The sequence below is a fragment of the Phoca vitulina genome, unplaced genomic scaffold (assembly GCF_004348235.1).
Source record: "Phoca vitulina isolate PV1807 unplaced genomic scaffold, GSC_HSeal_1.0 scaffold19, whole genome shotgun sequence".
NCBI classification, from domain to species: Eukaryota; Metazoa; Chordata; class Mammalia; order Carnivora; family Phocidae; genus Phoca; species Phoca vitulina.
Window position 1 is genome coordinate 24007232 of NW_022589722.1, and position 16175 is coordinate 24023406.

Sequence of the window (16175 nt, forward strand, 5' to 3'; positions counted from 1 at the left end):
AGAGCACTCTGGCTGCCCTGTGGAGGATGGGCAAGAGGGGGTGGGACTGGGGCGGGAAACCCAGGGAGGAGGACATGGTGAAGATCCCTGGAGAACCCCGAAAACTCTCCGTGAAGAGTCCTTGCAGGGCTGGGGAGGAGGGATGCTTTAGAGGCAAAAGCCATGGGACTCCACTGCAGATGAGGGGAGTCCCAGTGCCCCCACCCGCTGCAGTTCCTGGCTTGGGCCACGGAACCAGGGAGTAGCAATGACGGTTTTGGAAATCAACAGCTGAGTGTGCAGGGCTGGGTGGGGGCCCTTGGGGCAGAGATGTCCAGGGGGTAGCTAGACACTGGGTGACTCAGCAGTGGACGAGCCTTGAGGACAAAGAGCCCTCACCTGGGCCCGGCACAACAGTGGGCAGTGACCTGCCTGGTCATCGGTCTACACTGAGTAAGCCGGGTCCTGATCCTGCAGCTCTTGGAGGGACAGGTAGGCATCGGTGTTCAGGGTCAGGCAGAAGGTAGGGGCCCTGACCTGGCCTCGCCCGGGGAGACTAGCCCAGGGGAAGCTGACCCCCTCCCCGGGGCCAGGGGCTGGGACCTCCCCTCTTGCTTCCCGCAGGGCATGCTCTGGGGGTGGCTGGCTATCCCCCAGGTCAGGCGCTCCTGGGGTGGGAGGCACCAGGGGCTGGGGGGCCCAGTCTCTGGGAGCTCCCTCCTGCAGAGAGGGGGGCAGCTTCTCTTCACCAGCTCCAGCGCCCCCCGGGGCGGGGTTAGGGGGGCCGGGGCCACCCAGGAGACCGGGAGAGAAGAGGAGCAGGTCATCCCCCGGGGGGAAGGTGCAGTAGGCATCATCCTCCGCTGGCGGGGGCAGCAGGGGTGGGAGGAGAGGCCCCTCGGGCTCCCCGGGCCCGCCCTCCTCGAGCTCTTCTGTGCAGGGGTCATAGGTGAAGTACACCTGGCAGACCTCGATCTCCAGAGCGTCAGGGAGGTGGAAGAAGAAGTAACCCTGGTTGGTGAAGCAGCTGGTCAGCGAGTGGCCGCTGGTCTCGGTGGAGCGTGAGGGTCCCTTCTGCTGCTGCAGCAGGAGGAGCTGTGTGGCCTTGGCGTCCCGGTCCAACACCTCCAGCGGGGAGATCTCGGCTGCCTGGGTGTTGGGGCTGAAGGATGACGAGGGGAAGGGCGAGGAGAGCCACTTCTGCCGGTAGAGAGAGCAGATGGAACGTGAGGGGGGTGCCTCCCCCAGACTCTCAGCAACAACTCCTAACTGCAGTCTACTCAGGGCTGCTACCTCCAGGAAGGCCTCCCTGACTGTACCCCCCCCCAACCGGCTTGGGGAACACTCGGGGTCAGCCCAGGGAGGGTGCTTCCTATAGGTGCCCAGGGGATGTGTCGTTTCGATGAGGGACTGTGTCTGGAGCGCCTGCTGTGAGCCTGGCACCACGTTAGGCGCCAGGCAGAGGGGGAAAGCCTCCATGTGTCGGGTGGGGGCCAGCACAAGTGTGGGAGTCCACAAACCAGTGTCAAAGCCGAAAGGGCCCTGGAGCCCATCTTGTTCACTTTACAGATGCCCAGAGAGGGGACGTGGCCTGGTCCCGATCACACAGCCAGCGGTGGGAGAGCTGGGAACAGGCTCCCTGACAAAATCTCTGATGGGCGCGGATGGTCCTGCAATTCTCCACCCCCCGCCCCAGTGCTGTGCGGCCCCCACCTGCCACACAGTCCCTCCGCAGAGAGAAGAAAGTGCCCACCAGAGCACTTCCCAGTGGCTCTGGAGTCTGGAGAGCCCTGATCCTCACTGACTGTGTGACCCTGGGCAGGTCACTGCACCTCTCTGAGCCTCAACTGCACAACACTTAGCCCCCTCTTTCCTAACTTCCTTACTGTGGGCCAGCAGGAGGATGTCAAATAAGAAAATGAAGGCAGAAGTCCCTGGCCCAGGGTGAAAGGCAGACCACCCGCAGAGGCGTAAGGGACAGCAGGCCCTCAGGGGTGTGATGCGGGCCGCGGGTGGTTACAGTTGAGAACCCCAACAGCCCTCTGTCCTGGGAGCCCTCAGCAGCTGGACTGGGGGTCCCCTGGGCACAGGGACCAGGCCCGATGGGCTCCTCCCACACTCCTGTGCCCAGCAGGCTGAGAAGAGAGGGAGAGTGCAGGTCTGGGGGGGGGGGAGGGTCCGGCCCGGGAAGAGGCAGTGGAGGGGGCAGAGCCAGGCAGGTGGTGCTGGGCATGCAACCAGAAGAAGGAGAGGCCAGGCCTGTGGGCAGCACTGGTGTGCCAGGGCCTCGCTGGCCCCTCTCAGAGGTGTGCGTGGTCAGCCACTTCCTGGGCCTGGGCCTCCGTCCACAATGCCCTGAAGTGGAGGTGGAAGGCGGGTGCAAAGAGAAATGTATCCCTCTTCACACACACACTCACACACTGGCACGCATACGCCCGGGTCCCATGGACAGGGGGGCAGTGGGCCTTGTGGCCTGGTAGCCAGAGGTCCTGGGGGAGAGAGAGAGGAGCAGCCCTCCCCCCCAGATGCAGAGGAGAGGGTGGGGTCCCTCTTGGCCAGCCCCAATCCCCAACCACACTGTGCCTCCCCAGGGCTTCCTTGGGATACCCTCTCCACACCCTAGGTCTGGGACAAGCATCTAGACCTGGGGATGATCGCATGGGAAGATGGAGTGGTTTGTACCTCTCCAGGATGGAGCCCACTCCCACCTCAAAATGTCCTAGTCCCATAGAATCAAAAAGATTTCACCCTGGAAGAGGACTAAGGATGCATCTAGTCCAGCCTTCAACCAGGAATCCCTTCTGCTATATTTCTGACACATAGTAAGCCAAGGCTTGCTAGAATGCCTCTGTTGATGGGGCACTCACTACCTTTAGGGCTTTAGGAAGAATTTTAAGGAGATACATTCCCCCACATCAAGAGAACTGTAGGTAAGCTATCCCCAGTCTTGGGAGTTTTCCAAAGAATTCCAGAAGGGGTCCTGATCAGCCATAATGGAGAACTCCAAAGCCAACTCTTGACACCTCTGGCCCAGTATGGCTTTCCAGCCCCTCCGCGCTCCTGCTGATCTCCCTCCACCCCCATCTCATCCTCCGCCAAATCTAGAGAGCCTGGGGAGGGGAAGGTGATAGAAGCAGCCCACCACAACCCCCTTCCCCCTCGACACTTCCTTCCTGAAGCAAGTGTGGGCTCAGGGAGGGGAGACAACTGAAGTTTAATGGGGCTCAGAGTGTTACTACTATCTGGGCCAGCACTTTCCCAGTGACTCCGCATCAATTGATGAGAAGCGGCTCAAGGACTTGTTACCATGGGGGATAGGGTGTGGAGCCCACTCAGGGCTTTCTGCAGTGGGGAGAGGAACCACTGCCCATGAAGAGAGTCTGCACAAGTGGTGGGGGGGGGTGGGGAGGGGAGGGTGTGGAGAAGTGGCAAGTCCTGCTCAGTCAACAGACCGGTGACAGCAATTCTAGCTAGGGCCCCTTGAGCACTTACTGTGCACCAGGCATGATCTCAGGCCCAACCACACAGTAACACTCTTTCCCTCCCCGAACTAGCACAGAGACATTCCAAAACGCACCCAAGGTCACACAGCCAGGAAGGGCTGGAGCCGGGGTTAGAACCCAGGCAGTCTGGCTCAGACGGGAGGTGCTCTTCAGCCTGAGAAGGCTGGTACCATAGCTGGGGAAAGGGGCCCACATCCAGCCCAGAAGCCGCTCACCTCGGTATTTGTCTCCTTTCACAAAGTGCAGACCCACTCTTCCTGCGCCCCCACTCACTCACACCTCTGGCCACCCCCCCTGCCAGCCTGAGCCAGCTGTCTGCTTCTCTCTTCCAGCCCCAGACTCCTACCTGGAAATCTCCTCCATGCTCTGACTTCAGCTGGGAAAAGAACTCCGAGGGGTCTGGGATGTGGCACTTCAGAACCTTCTTCAGCCTGAACAGGGGAGGAGGAGGGAGAAAAGGAGGATGAGAAGGGAAGGGGGCCACGGTATCGGGCCGGCACCCACAGCCCTGAAGGTAGGGTACAGAGCCACTCCACATTCATCTGTTGGATCAATACCAAGTGAATTCCCAGTAAGGGAGGGTGCTGGACTGCGTCCTGGGGACATAAGAATGGTGGACAGAGAAGGTCTCTGATCTTAAGGAACTGACATTCTAACAGGGAGACAGACACGAACCAAAGGTGCAACACGACCATTCATTCTATGGAAACGAAAAGCAGAGGGCTGTGCAAAAGAAGGATGTGGGGGTGGGGGACCACAGGAACCAGAGTGGTCAGGGACCACACAGAGCCAGATGTCTGGAGTAGAGTGAACGAGGAGGCGGGAGGTAGGAGAGAGGCCAGATTGTGTGTCTTCTTATCCAGGCTGTCATGGATGGTGGTTCGGGTTGTGCACTGCCTAAGGGCACCTGGTTTTAGGGGGGTATTGAGTGGGTGCTGAATTCCAGCCCATGCCCTGCTTGCCAAGCTGAGTTCCCCAGTATCTATATGCATCTACCTCAAAATGTGGTCATAGCCTCAAGGCCCCAGAAAGCCTGACTGCCCCCCGTCTAGATGTTCAGGCTCAGGTCGGCCCTCTCCTCCACCCCTTCTGGTCTCCAACCATACCTGCCTCCCTGAACTCTCAGTTGTTGTAATGCTCCTCCCTCCTTCCCATGTAAGGCCTTTGCACACCCTGTTTCTTCTGTTTCTGATGCACTCCCCACCACCTCCACCCTGCCTGGTTAGCTCCTCCTTCAGATCTCAAGGGAGTCCTCACTTCCTTGGGCATGCTTCTGCCAGCCACCCCTCAGCCAAGGTTCCTCTCCCCGTTGTCTGTTTCCAATCCATCGAGTACCTTCCTTTACCATCCTATTATGGTGTGTCATTGTATTTGTGTATGATTTATAAATATCTGCCTTCTCCCACGTGACTATGAGCTCCATAAAGATGGAACCGCATGCATCGGGTTTGCCCTTGTCTTCCCAGGCCTGGCACTGAGCTGGCGTTCTCAACTAATAAAAGAATAAGCTAACGAATGCCGGGACCTAGAGAGATCCACGAGGACACACACATAGAGACAGTTGGCATTTGCACACATGTGTGTATGTGTACTCAACACCCAAGAGTAATGCTCTGGGGGGGCCTCCATGGGGCTTTCCCTCCCCTGCTCCCCTCAGGCTGGTTCCCTGGGCTTCCATCTTTGGGGTGACAAGGAAAAGCCAGGTGTTAGGCAGGGAGGACTTTGGGGACGGCGGAGGGAGCACTGGGGTGTGGGAGCAGCCGAGGGCTTGACCTGGCAGGGGGTGTGTGCCTCAGATGAGAGCACAAAGGAGCGGGAAGGGAGGGCTCTTACCATGGTCCGATGTACTGGCAGTTGGCCAACAAGCAGACCAAGACGATAAAGCCACAGGCACTGCTGACGCCCGTGATGATGGAGCCAAACCAAAAAAAGGACAGAGTCCGCTTCCCTGAGGCTACCCAGGGGCAGGAGGAGAAGCAGGGAGAGGGGTTAGAGAGGCGCCCCCGCTCGCCCAGATCACTCCAGCATCCCCCCGCTGCCACCCTGGTGCTGAGGGACAGGCCGACCTCAGACCCAAGGCCCTCGCAGGTCCCGGCTGGCCCAGCAGACCTGCTGTGTACCGGGCTGACAAGGGACATTGCGTGCCTCATCACAGCAGCCCTGCCGGGGAGCACGGTACCCACTTTACAGACGAGGAAACTGAGGCTTCCAGGTGAGAGCAGCCCACCCCGGCCACACTGCTCACCCTGCAGGGTCACAATGAGTGAGCTAATAATAGCAGGTGAGCACGACTGGGGCTGAGCCCTGTACTCCTCCCAGGCCCCCCCCCACCAGCTGCCCCCAGGCCACACCCCAGCCATCCCCTCCCATCTGAGCTCCGTCCCACCCCTTCTGTCCCTGGTACCTGCCGTCCTGAAGGCCCGCGGCTGACTCCAGGGACTCCAAGCTTTGTGGCTGCCTAGGTGGGCCCTGACCCGCACTTGAAGTTCATACGGGGTGTCTGGAGTGAGTGTCTCTAGGGAAATCCATTGCTGGTTCTGCCTGATGATCAGCACGGAGGCCTCCTGGGGCAGAGACAGGCGGGGGTCTGTCAGAGCAGAGGGGTCTCCACGGCTCACCTCACCTCCCATGGCAGGGCTGGCTGGGAGGCTGAGCAGATAATACCTTCCTTCCTCCCCGCCAGCCACCCTCCTCCCCACCCCACCCCCCGCCACTCTCCCCCCAGGATCCCTGACTACTCAGCCCCAAGCCCCAAGGGCATCCTGAACCCCTCCCTCTCACTCATCCTCCACACACAAAGCCTGCTGCCAAGCAGCTGGTTTCACCTGCGGAACCCTGCGGAACCAGAAGCGATTCTGGACCCTTCCCCTTCTCCCCTCTCTCCTCCCCCCATCTCAGGTACGAGCTGGTCTCCCAGCTTCCAGCTCAACTCTGCTACAGTCTGTCTATTTGCCACGCAACCAGGAAGAGCGTTTTTCCAGAGACGTCTCCCGCCTCTGGGTCACTCTTTTCGCTTTTTTCCCCCATCCTTCAGACACACAGGCCATGTCATGGCTTCAGTGGCGCCCCCAGTCTGAAGTAGCCTGCCCCAGGCCGTCCCAAATGTGGAATCCCATTTCGTTTCCTTGATAGCCCTTCTCAATATCCCATAGTGTCCAGTCTCCCAGTTTGCAGACTGCCTTCCCACCCGCCATGTGAGTTTCCGGAGCTCCGGAAGCTTGTCTGTTTCGCCCTCCACCTCTTCCCAGCGCCCAGCCCGCACCCAGCGCCTAGTAAGTACTCAGTAAGTGTTGAGTGAGCAAATCCGGGAGTGGGGAAGCGAGTGGGGAAGTGGCAGACCCCAGTGGCTGTGGAGCACACTGGGTTTGAAGCACGGACAGGTGGCTTCCCAGGGCTCAGAGGGTAGTCACCTGCCCCTCAGCTGTGTAAACTCTTGCTCTGGCATCTGCCACCAGCTGGAACCCCTGGGTTGTCGGGGGCACGTACGGGGAGGGAGAGGCCAGAGCGGGCAGTATGAGAGAGCGGCAGGGGCTGCCCGGGGGCTGCCGTGGCTTTGCTGACGTGAAGGATGGACAGGGTGACCAGGACAGCAAAGAGGAGTCCAGGCAGGTGGGGGCCGGGCCACGCACTCACCTCCCAGCTCTGGCCCGGGGACCTTGTCCGGGCCTCAAACTCCAGGTAACTTTCAATGTAGTGGGAGGACTGAGGGACTTTCCAGGTTATGTTGTATTTGTGGGTCTCGACGTGGGTGACTTGGAGCAAGTCGGGGGCCATCAGGCGAACTGAGGCAGGAGAGAGGAAGGGGGAGTGAGCTCAGGGGATGCTGGGTCACCATGCTGAGGGGATAAAGCTCAGACGCACCCCCACCTCTACCTTTGCACCTGCTATTTCTCCCTCCTGGGTGCCCTCCCCCCCAGAGATCCTGCGTGGAGAAGCCTTCCCCCACCACCCACCACTCTCTACCCCCTCACCTGTTTTATTTCCCTGCCCAGCCCTTAGCCCCACCTGACATATCAAATATCTATTTGGGGTTCTTTGTTCATTTTCTGTCTCCCCCACCAGACCGTGAGCTCAGTGAGGGCAGGGACTGTGTTCTCCGAGATACCCCTGGTGCCTGGAGCATTACCTGGCACGTCATAGGCACCGGATTAAGTATCTACTATACGAAAAAAAGTCAAGGCCGCATCCAGAATGGATCTGAGAGCTCTACATGGATCATCTCATGTAATTTAATTGAATCTCAGTAACCTTATAGGATTATAAGATTTTATGATTCTGAAGTTAAACTGACCTAAGTTTTTATAATTCTGGAACTCTGTAGAACTACACGAATGTCTATTGAGCATGTGCTAAGTGGTTTCTGTGTCTGTCCCACAAACTCCTTACAGCAACCAGGGTCCGGCAGATAACCGATTCTCCCCATTCTTGATGGGCAAACTGAGGCTCAGATGTGAAATGATCTGCTGGGCAGACCACATTCAGTTAAGGCAGGGCTGCATTGAGAACCCTGCCTAGATCTCGCCCTTTCTCCCTTAGAGATGGCCTCCCTTAGAGATGGCCTCCCTTAGAGATGGTCTGGGGATGGGGCTGGGCACCCAGTCATTCAAAACACCTTCCCAGAGCCCTGCCGGGATAAGGCCTGGTGCTGGGTACTTAGAGAAGAGACATAGGGATGACAGACGCTCTACCCTCAGGGAGCTCACAGCCCAGTGAGGGAGACAGTCCCAGAATCAGGCAGTGAGGACCCTGAAAAAACATAAACACCCTGAAAGAGGAGGTACGATGGGCTGAGAGAGTCTGGGAAGTCCTCCTGGAGGAGGTGACTCCTCACTGAGCCTTGAAGGGTGAGTGGGAACTTTCCTGGTGGGAAGAGCCTTCCTGGCTGCGGCACCCACAAATTCAAGGGCTCAGAGGCGTGGATGGGCAAGCTGAATTCAGAGAGCTGACCTTTGGTTGTGATGGGAATACAGGCCACGAGAGGAGGAGTGCTAGATTGGGAAGCCAGGGCCAGATCCTGAGCTTTGAATACCAGGGGAAGGAGCCAGGACTACATCCCGAGGGCAGCAGGCAGTGAGAGGTCACCCGTGGGTATGGGGAGAGACCGGAATGGGGAGGGTCCCAGACAGAAAGACAGGATGGGAGGTTCCTAGCCCGCCCCAGTCCCCCCACCCTTCCCAATTCCTCACTCACGGTTCTCAAAGGGCTTGAAGTCCTGGGTCATCAGTGTCTTCCACCTTTCCCCTTCATGGCACATCACGCTCATGTGGACGATGTCAGCCGCAGTCAGACTCTGAGCCTGCAAGGGAAGGACATGGTAGGGATGGGGGGCGGGGAGGACAGGGAAGAGGGAAGACCAAGACCGCAACAAAAGTGGGGGCCTTCACAAGCCCCACCAGCTAAAACAGGGGTCAGCAGACTTTTTCTGTGAGGGTGCAGAGAGTAAATATTTCTAGCTTTGCACATCAAACGGTCTCAGTGACAGCTACTCAGTTCTGTTGCTGGCTTGTAAAAAGCAGTCAGAGACACCCTGTAGGAGGATGGGCATGGCTGTGTACCAATAAAACTTTATTTATAAAAACAGACAGCAAGCAGAATTTGACCCGCGATCTAAGGTGAAGTGAGCTGCCTCAGAAGGGAGGGAGTTCCCCATCACAAGAGACGTGCAAGCAGGATGAGCCCCCAAGAAAAGGCAGGTCTGGAACTGTACCTGTGTAATAGTTTTGAGTGTCAAAGCCTATCTCTCCCCATTCCCACATCCTGACTTTTTTGGGAAGGAAATGGCCAGGCGGTGAGCATCTCCTGCGGGCAGGCGCTGCTCAGGTGCCTTAGGCACCTCTCTGGCCGATTCTCATAGCAATCCATCCTCATGATGCACATGAGAAGCCCGAAGTCACACATGTGGTCAGCAGGGGAGTCCGGATTCAAAGCCAGGCCTCTGCATCCGCTGCCCCCACAGAGCCGCGGCCCTGGGCCTCAGGTCCTCTCCAGATCTGTGCTCTGGGTTCCAAAAGGGTGTTTTCAGGTGCAGGACCCCGGGCACAGTCCCTCTGACCTACCTGCCACAGGGCCTACCGTGAGCAAACCTTGAACCTGATCATCAGAGTCCCCAGAGCTGGGAATAATTCCTCCCTCTCCACCCCAAGGACCCTGCCCCTGCCTGTGTCTGGCTGCTCTGGGGGCCTGATGTTTCCAGACAATGATGGTATTATCGTCATTATTAGCATGATCATAGTCGTTGTAAAGATGCCAGGAATACATTGTGCTGGGCTCTTCCTCCGTCCCAGGAGCTCTTCTGCGTGCTGGACACACGTTCTCTCATTTAACTCTCCCATCAGCCTATGGGACAGGCACTGTGGCTCTTCTCATCCTGCAGCTGAGAAGGCTGAAGCTCCGAGAGGCTGGGCCTTGCCTGAGGTCGCACAGCTAGGAAACGGTGGGGCCAGGATCTGAAGGCAGACCCTCTGCAGAGCTCACGGGGACAGGCACAGCTGTCTGGTTCCAGCCGTGTGAGCCCATCTCCACATCCACCTGCCCCTTAAGAATGGGTACAACCTGATGACGGCTGGAAAATGTGGTCTGGGCAGCCCTGGTGTCCGTCGCTGCCGAGGAGGGCGTGACAGACAATAATCTGCTGCACGCCCGCATGGACGTGGCCGCACGCACATCTAGAGGCAGCCCGTCTAGAGGCTTCAATTGCAGCTCTCTCCCCTCCCTGGCAGGGCCTCTCTGAGCCTCAGTTTCCTCACTGACAAGAAGGGGACAGTGCTGGGGCCCACCCACAAAGTCACAAGGATCCATGGACTACAAAATCAAGTGCATGCTCTGTTCTGGGTGGGGTGCCTAGTGCTTTAACCCACAGGACAGCTCTATGAGGCAGGTGCCATCATTCTTGCCATTTCGAGAAGGGCAGCCTAGGACTCAGCAGTTGCCGGATGTCACCCAGCGGGTGTTACGACGGAGCCAGGGCTGGCCCCCAGACCTTCAGCTCTGGGATCCGCACTTTTTAGCCCACGCTGCCCTGCACTTGCCAAGACCTTGGGAAGAGTCAGAGGGGGTGTTGTCATTGGTGGGCGCCCCCCCCACCTGATGAGGAGTACAGAAGTGTCACAGGACCCACAAAGCGTGGGGGGAGGCGTTGAAGCAGAGGCAGAATGACTGAGCATCTCGGACCACAGATCCCTCAACCCCCAGTCGGCCCTGAGTTCTGGCCTTCGGACGCTGCCCTGCTTCCTTCCGCCTCTCTTGCCCCGGGCAGGCTGCCGTGCCGCGGTGTGTAGCCAAAGCCACTGGGCTCGCTGGGCCCCAGCTCTGCCCCTGCAAGGACCCCCCTCTGCACCTGCCCTCCCCGGGGCTCTCTTCTCAGCTCCCATTACTCACATCTGGGGATCCAAGGACCAGGTGACAGGCCCAGAATGCCAGGCTCATCGGGAGCAGCTCACAGGATTTGTTCCAAGGCCTTTCAAGGCAAAAGAACCTCCTTAGGACAAAAGGAGGGACCCCCAGAGCCAGCCGTCGGGATGGCCCCCCATGCAGCAAGGCCAGTCTGGGCGGGGCTCTATGCCCACCTCGGTACAGACCCCCATTCCCCCACCTGCTTCACCTCCCATCACGAGCACCTCTTCTTGCCCTCCCCAGCCCAGCCCCACAGTAGCCACAGTGATCTTCGAGAAACAAGCAGTTCAGGACATGTTGGCCTCCCCACCTAAAGCCCTCCAGAGTCTTCCCATGGAGCTGGAAGGAGCCTTTGGAACCCTGCGGAATCACCACCTACCCAAGGCCATGGCCAAACCCAAAGGCACCTTTGCTGTTGCCACCAGGATGTCCAGATCACGGCAGACCCTTCCCTGACTCCCTCCCAGCCCCCATGCTCCCAACCATGCCCCAGGCCCCTGTTCCCACAGCTGCCCTAGGAGTCTCACAAAAAGCTTGGGGAGCCCCCTTTCTGACTACCCCCTTGCTTCTAAATCGACTCTAACCTTGGCCCATCAGCCGCACAGCCCAGTGTCCCCAAACTACCCTGTCTAGCTCGTCCCCGGCCCCTCCACTGTAGACTGGACCCCCACTGCTCACTTCCACCCTGGTTCTAGGAATCTAAACATCAGACTCCTACATTTTCCAGACTTCTGTGATACCAAGAGTCTGTGGGTCCTATCAGTCCAAATTCTCAAAGTGCAACATCTTGGAGTCTACCAGTAAGGAATCCCGAGAGTCTAAACACCAGTGATGATAAGAACCACCACCTCCCAATCCTGAGATGCTACCATTTTGCTGGTCAACCCCACACTCACCGTCTATCCGGATGAGCGTGGATCTTGCAGGACGTGGTCTGCGGGTCCCCATCCCAGCTCCAGACACAGGAGATGTTGGCTTTTGAGTTGTAGAAGCATGTGAGCTTGGAAGTGTCTGCTGACAAGATGAGGCATGAGTGGCTGGCCGCAGGGTGTTCACAGCCCCCCAGGGCTCGCCCACCACCCTGCTCCCTGCACCCTGTGCCTACCAGATGAGGAGGGAGACAACCCTGCTGGGCAGAAAGGAACTCAGTGGATCCATTTCAGAGAGGACAACACTGAGCCCCAGAACCTGCAAGGTCCCGTGGGCAGGCCGAGGCAGAGCAGGCATGAAAAGCCAGTGTCTTCCTTTGGCGTGGGGAGACACATGGGTGCAGCAGGGACAGGACAGAAGGGCCAAGGGAGAAGGTAGACGCCTGATCTCTGGTCCCATTGCCCTTGCCTCCCTCCTCCCCTGCCTCCTGCCCCTGCTGACAGGCCTCTGCCGAGAAGCAGGGGTCCTGAAAGGGGTTCTACAAGGGTGTTGGCCACCTTCCCAAGAGAAAGCGCAGCTATCCAGATGCCAGGGTCCTCACCATTCGCCGCTGTGGATCCCAGAGGGATGGCCAGGGCCAGGAGGAAGACAGGGAGGGACAGACACCAGGACAGACCAGGAGCTGCCATCACATCCATGGGTGGGAGCTGGGGAAGGGAGCCCTAGAGGGAGGAAGAAGGGGAGAAAGCACAAGTGAACACCTGCTCCAGGTCCCTCGCCGCTCCGAGAGGCAGGCTGAGCCCTGCCCATCTCAGGGTTCCCCGTTCTTCTCTCTACCAAGCCAACGCCATCCAGCCTCAGGGCCTTTGCACCTGCTGGTCCCTCAGCCCCACACATACTTCCTTCCTTCAGGGATTCAGGGAGCCATACATTGTCAGGGCTGAAAGGGCTCTCTGAGTGAGCCCACCTCCTTGTTCAAAAGCTGGGGAAACTGAGGCCCAGAAAAAGGAAAGATTTGCTCAGGTCCACATAGGGAGGCCAGCACAGAGCTGGGATTAGAGCTCACCTCTTCTCTGCCCTGCTGCCCCCTTAATCACACCTAAAACCCTCATCGGGAGGCTCCTAGATGCCAGGCTGTCTTAAACTCTTTAAATGAAGCAATTAGAACTCTATTGGAGATACTCTTATTATCTGCATTTTCAGGTGGGGAAACTGAGGCACAGAGACATAAAGCAAACTGCCCAAGGTCATACAGCTGATAAGAGGCAGATGTGGAATCTGCGCCAGGGCAGACCACCCAGACCCCGGTGGGGGCTCCTGTAACTTCTCTGACCATATCTTCCCCCACCACCGAGACAGTTGACATGCTTGATACTCATGTACTGATTATGTCCCAGCGATACTCGGGCGTACTGAGCACTCACGCTGTGCCCAGCACTTTACTACACTAGATCATCTTCTCTTCCCAGCAGCTCAGGGGCTGGGTGCTTGTGTTATCTATCTCCTTACACAGATGAAGGAGCTAAGGCTCTGAGTCATTAACGCCCCAAGGTCACGTGCGCAGAAGAGGCAGAGTTGGGATTTCGTTCCCAGCTCACTCGCCCCCAGGGCCTATTCCCTCATGTCCTTCGGCCCTGCCCAGACCCTGTCCTGGGCGCTGGTCCCAGAGGTAAGGCCAACAGCCTCCTGGCCCTGGAGTCGAGGAGTCAGGGCCCAGCAAGGGCACAGGCCAACTGTCAGGTGTCTGGCTTGGGTTCGAAAAGGAGCCCAGAGAGGTACCTATGGGCTCCTCCTTACCTGGCCCACCATCCCCGCAGGAGGGGGAGCTCCCCAGTGGGGATAGGGGATGGGGGCTGGTTGCCTTTTTCCTTGGGAACCCCCCCCGACAACACAGGGCACAGCGTTGGGACCCTCAAGGGGTCCAGCGAGCCCTCCTGTGCCCCTCTACTCACTCAATCATGGCCCTGGAGCACGGGCACTCTCCTCTCCCTGGAGGGTGTCACCCCAGGCCAGCACCAGCCGCCAAGACAACCCCACGCCCAGGAGAGGACCTGGTATAGAGCCTCAGGATGAGGGGAGGAGGGTCGGGGCAAAGGCGTGCAAGATCACAGGAAGGTCAAGGCCAAACCACAGCCCCAGCAGAGGCGAGCCGGCTGGAGCAGAAGCATTGTCTAGAATGAGTTCCCCGCCGCTCATAGCAGAAAGGGTGCGGCGACGTACATCACGATTGCCAAGGGCACAGGGAGGGGAGCGTGGGCTAGTCCAGAGCCGGTCGGGGCAGGGAGGGCTCCTGGCCGGCGCCGAGGCTGCACCTCCAGCAGAGCAGGGCGCGGAGGCCCAGGGAGGCTAAGGAACCTGCTCAAGGCCACGGGCCCAGCCTCAGGGAGAACAAGCAGGACCTCTGAGTCCTAAGCACCGTAGGTCCTGGGTTCTCACACACACCCACGCACCCTGTCCTTCACGGCTGCACAACCACACTCACTGACTGATGAGGTCCCCACCGCAACCCTGGAAGGTGGCTGTCGTCACCCCCCTTTGACAGATGCCAAGACTGAGCTCAGCGCTGCCCGGGGAGCTGGACTCAAAGCCAGTCATCTGATGCCAAGTGAGGAGATGATAATGACAGGGACAATGACGATGACGATGGTGATGATGGTGACAGGGATGGTGACTAATACTCGGCTCTCGTTCTGTGCCTAGGTCCTTAGCACTCAGCAGATATCACCTCATTTGGTCCCCACAGCAACCCTGGGAGTAGGTACCATTATGACTCCTTTTCTCAGATGAGGAGGCCGAGGCCGGTAAGCCTCTTGCCCAGGCCAGAGTGCGGCCGAGCCGGGGGTTGAACCGGGTCAGTACCACCTGATTTCCCACCACCACCGGGGCTGACACTGTGGGCCATGGGGCACCGGGGGGCGGGGCGAGGACCAGAGGCAGGAGCACGGCAGCCAGACCGCCAGCCGTGATGGGTGCCATCTCCCCTGGTCCTCCTGGCCACCCCCCACACACACACACACAGGGTGGTGGGCAGACGGGCGGGGGGGCTGGCCTCTTGCTGTTTAACTCCAGGAGCATCTCCCCAGCTGGGCTCGGAATCCCAGCTGTGGGACTAGGAAGGGGGACCCTCAGAAGTGGCTCTGCCCCTCAGCCACCCCACCCCACCCCTGCGGTGCTCCTAACACCATTCAGGGCAGGAGGCCTCATTCCCCAGGAGAGAGGGCAGCCCCAGAGATGGAGTCCCATCCCCTCCAGTGGTGCCTAGGGACACTACTGACCTGCCCACTCACATGGCCAAGGGAGGGACAAATCCGGACTCAAACGTGCAGGTCTGGCCCCCCAACCCAGGGCTCCCGGAGAGGAGGCAACCCCACTTCATGGCCAAGTCTCAGAGGGGCCCCCTCCCTCCGCTCCCACCCCATAGCCTCTTAAGGAGCACTTTACACAGGGATGCCTCCCCAGTGTGTGTCCCTCCCCAGTGTGGGTCCCCTTCCACAGCCACCGGGGGGGGCTCGCGGGTCCCCCCACCCCACATCCCAGTGCCCTCCATCTGGGGCTCAGCTGACTTCCCCCCCCCAGTCTTCCTGCCTCTTTCCTCACCCCTTCTGGGTTGGGAAGCTCCTCGTCCCAGAGCAGCCCCCAGCTTCCCCAGGAATGGGCTGGGAAAGAGGGGTAGCCCAGAACTAGGGACCAGGTTTTTCTCAAGCCAAAAGCCATGAGATCAGGACCTGCCTCATCCTTGAGGGATTTCAAGATAAGGCTGGAGGCCGGGAGGGCTCGGAGATGGAAGTTCCGGCAGAATCTCCTGGGGCATCTAAGTGAGAGCTGAAAGTTGTCCCATGACCTTCACTTCCAGCCCCGGGCTGGTGGCAGGGCCGAGAGGGAGCCCCCGCAGGTCACCGAGAACCAGACGGGGGCAGGGTGAGGGCAAAGTCACCTGGCTGAAACATGGGGCTGCCGCGCACACTCTTGGGATCTCTCCACTGCTGGGTCCACAGCCATCTCCCCAGGGCCCTGCTCCGACTCCGACCGAGGCAGCCCAGGTAGTAGCTGGCTGATGAGGCCGGCAAAGACTAAAACCCCAGGGCCAGCCCACTTCCTGTGCAGAGGATGGAGGGGGCAAGGCCTGGGGTGGGGACGGGGAGAGAGCAGGCTGGTGAGAAACTCTGAAACTCCTGAAGCACCTAGGGGACCAGATAAAGATCTCCCTCCTCCGCGGGGTTAGGGGGGGCAGTGTGGGTGTCTTGGTAGCAGACACACTCACACACGCGCGCGTGCACTCACACACGCACACGTGCACATGCCCGGTGCCTCTCAGATAGGCGCCTTGCTGCCCATAGGAGCCCGAGGGGGTGCAGCCCCTTCTTTTCCCTCCTCCGCCACCCCAGCCCATCTCACACGGGCCGCTTCAAGCCTCTGACACCTTCATCCAGT

At 59.2% G+C, this 16175-nt stretch overlaps 1 protein-coding gene across 1 annotated transcript; it reads right to left on the minus strand.

The window, feature by feature from the left end:
- Nucleotides 1-223: 223 nt before the first annotated feature.
- IL2RB (interleukin 2 receptor subunit beta) lies at nt 224-15771 on the minus strand. Its single transcript, XM_032416703.1, has 10 exons — nt 15679-15771; nt 12346-12466; nt 11771-11885; nt 10860-10938; nt 8673-8778; nt 7116-7264; nt 5887-6046; nt 5316-5436; nt 3829-3913; nt 224-1179 (listed from the first exon to the last, which is right to left on the minus strand). The coding sequence occupies exons 2-10, from the start codon at nt 12440-12442 to the stop codon at nt 424-426; spliced, it is 1668 nt and encodes a 555-aa protein (XP_032272594.1). The 5' UTR covers nt 12443-12466; nt 15679-15771; the 3' UTR covers nt 224-423.
- Nucleotides 15772-16175: the final 404 nt, after the last annotated feature.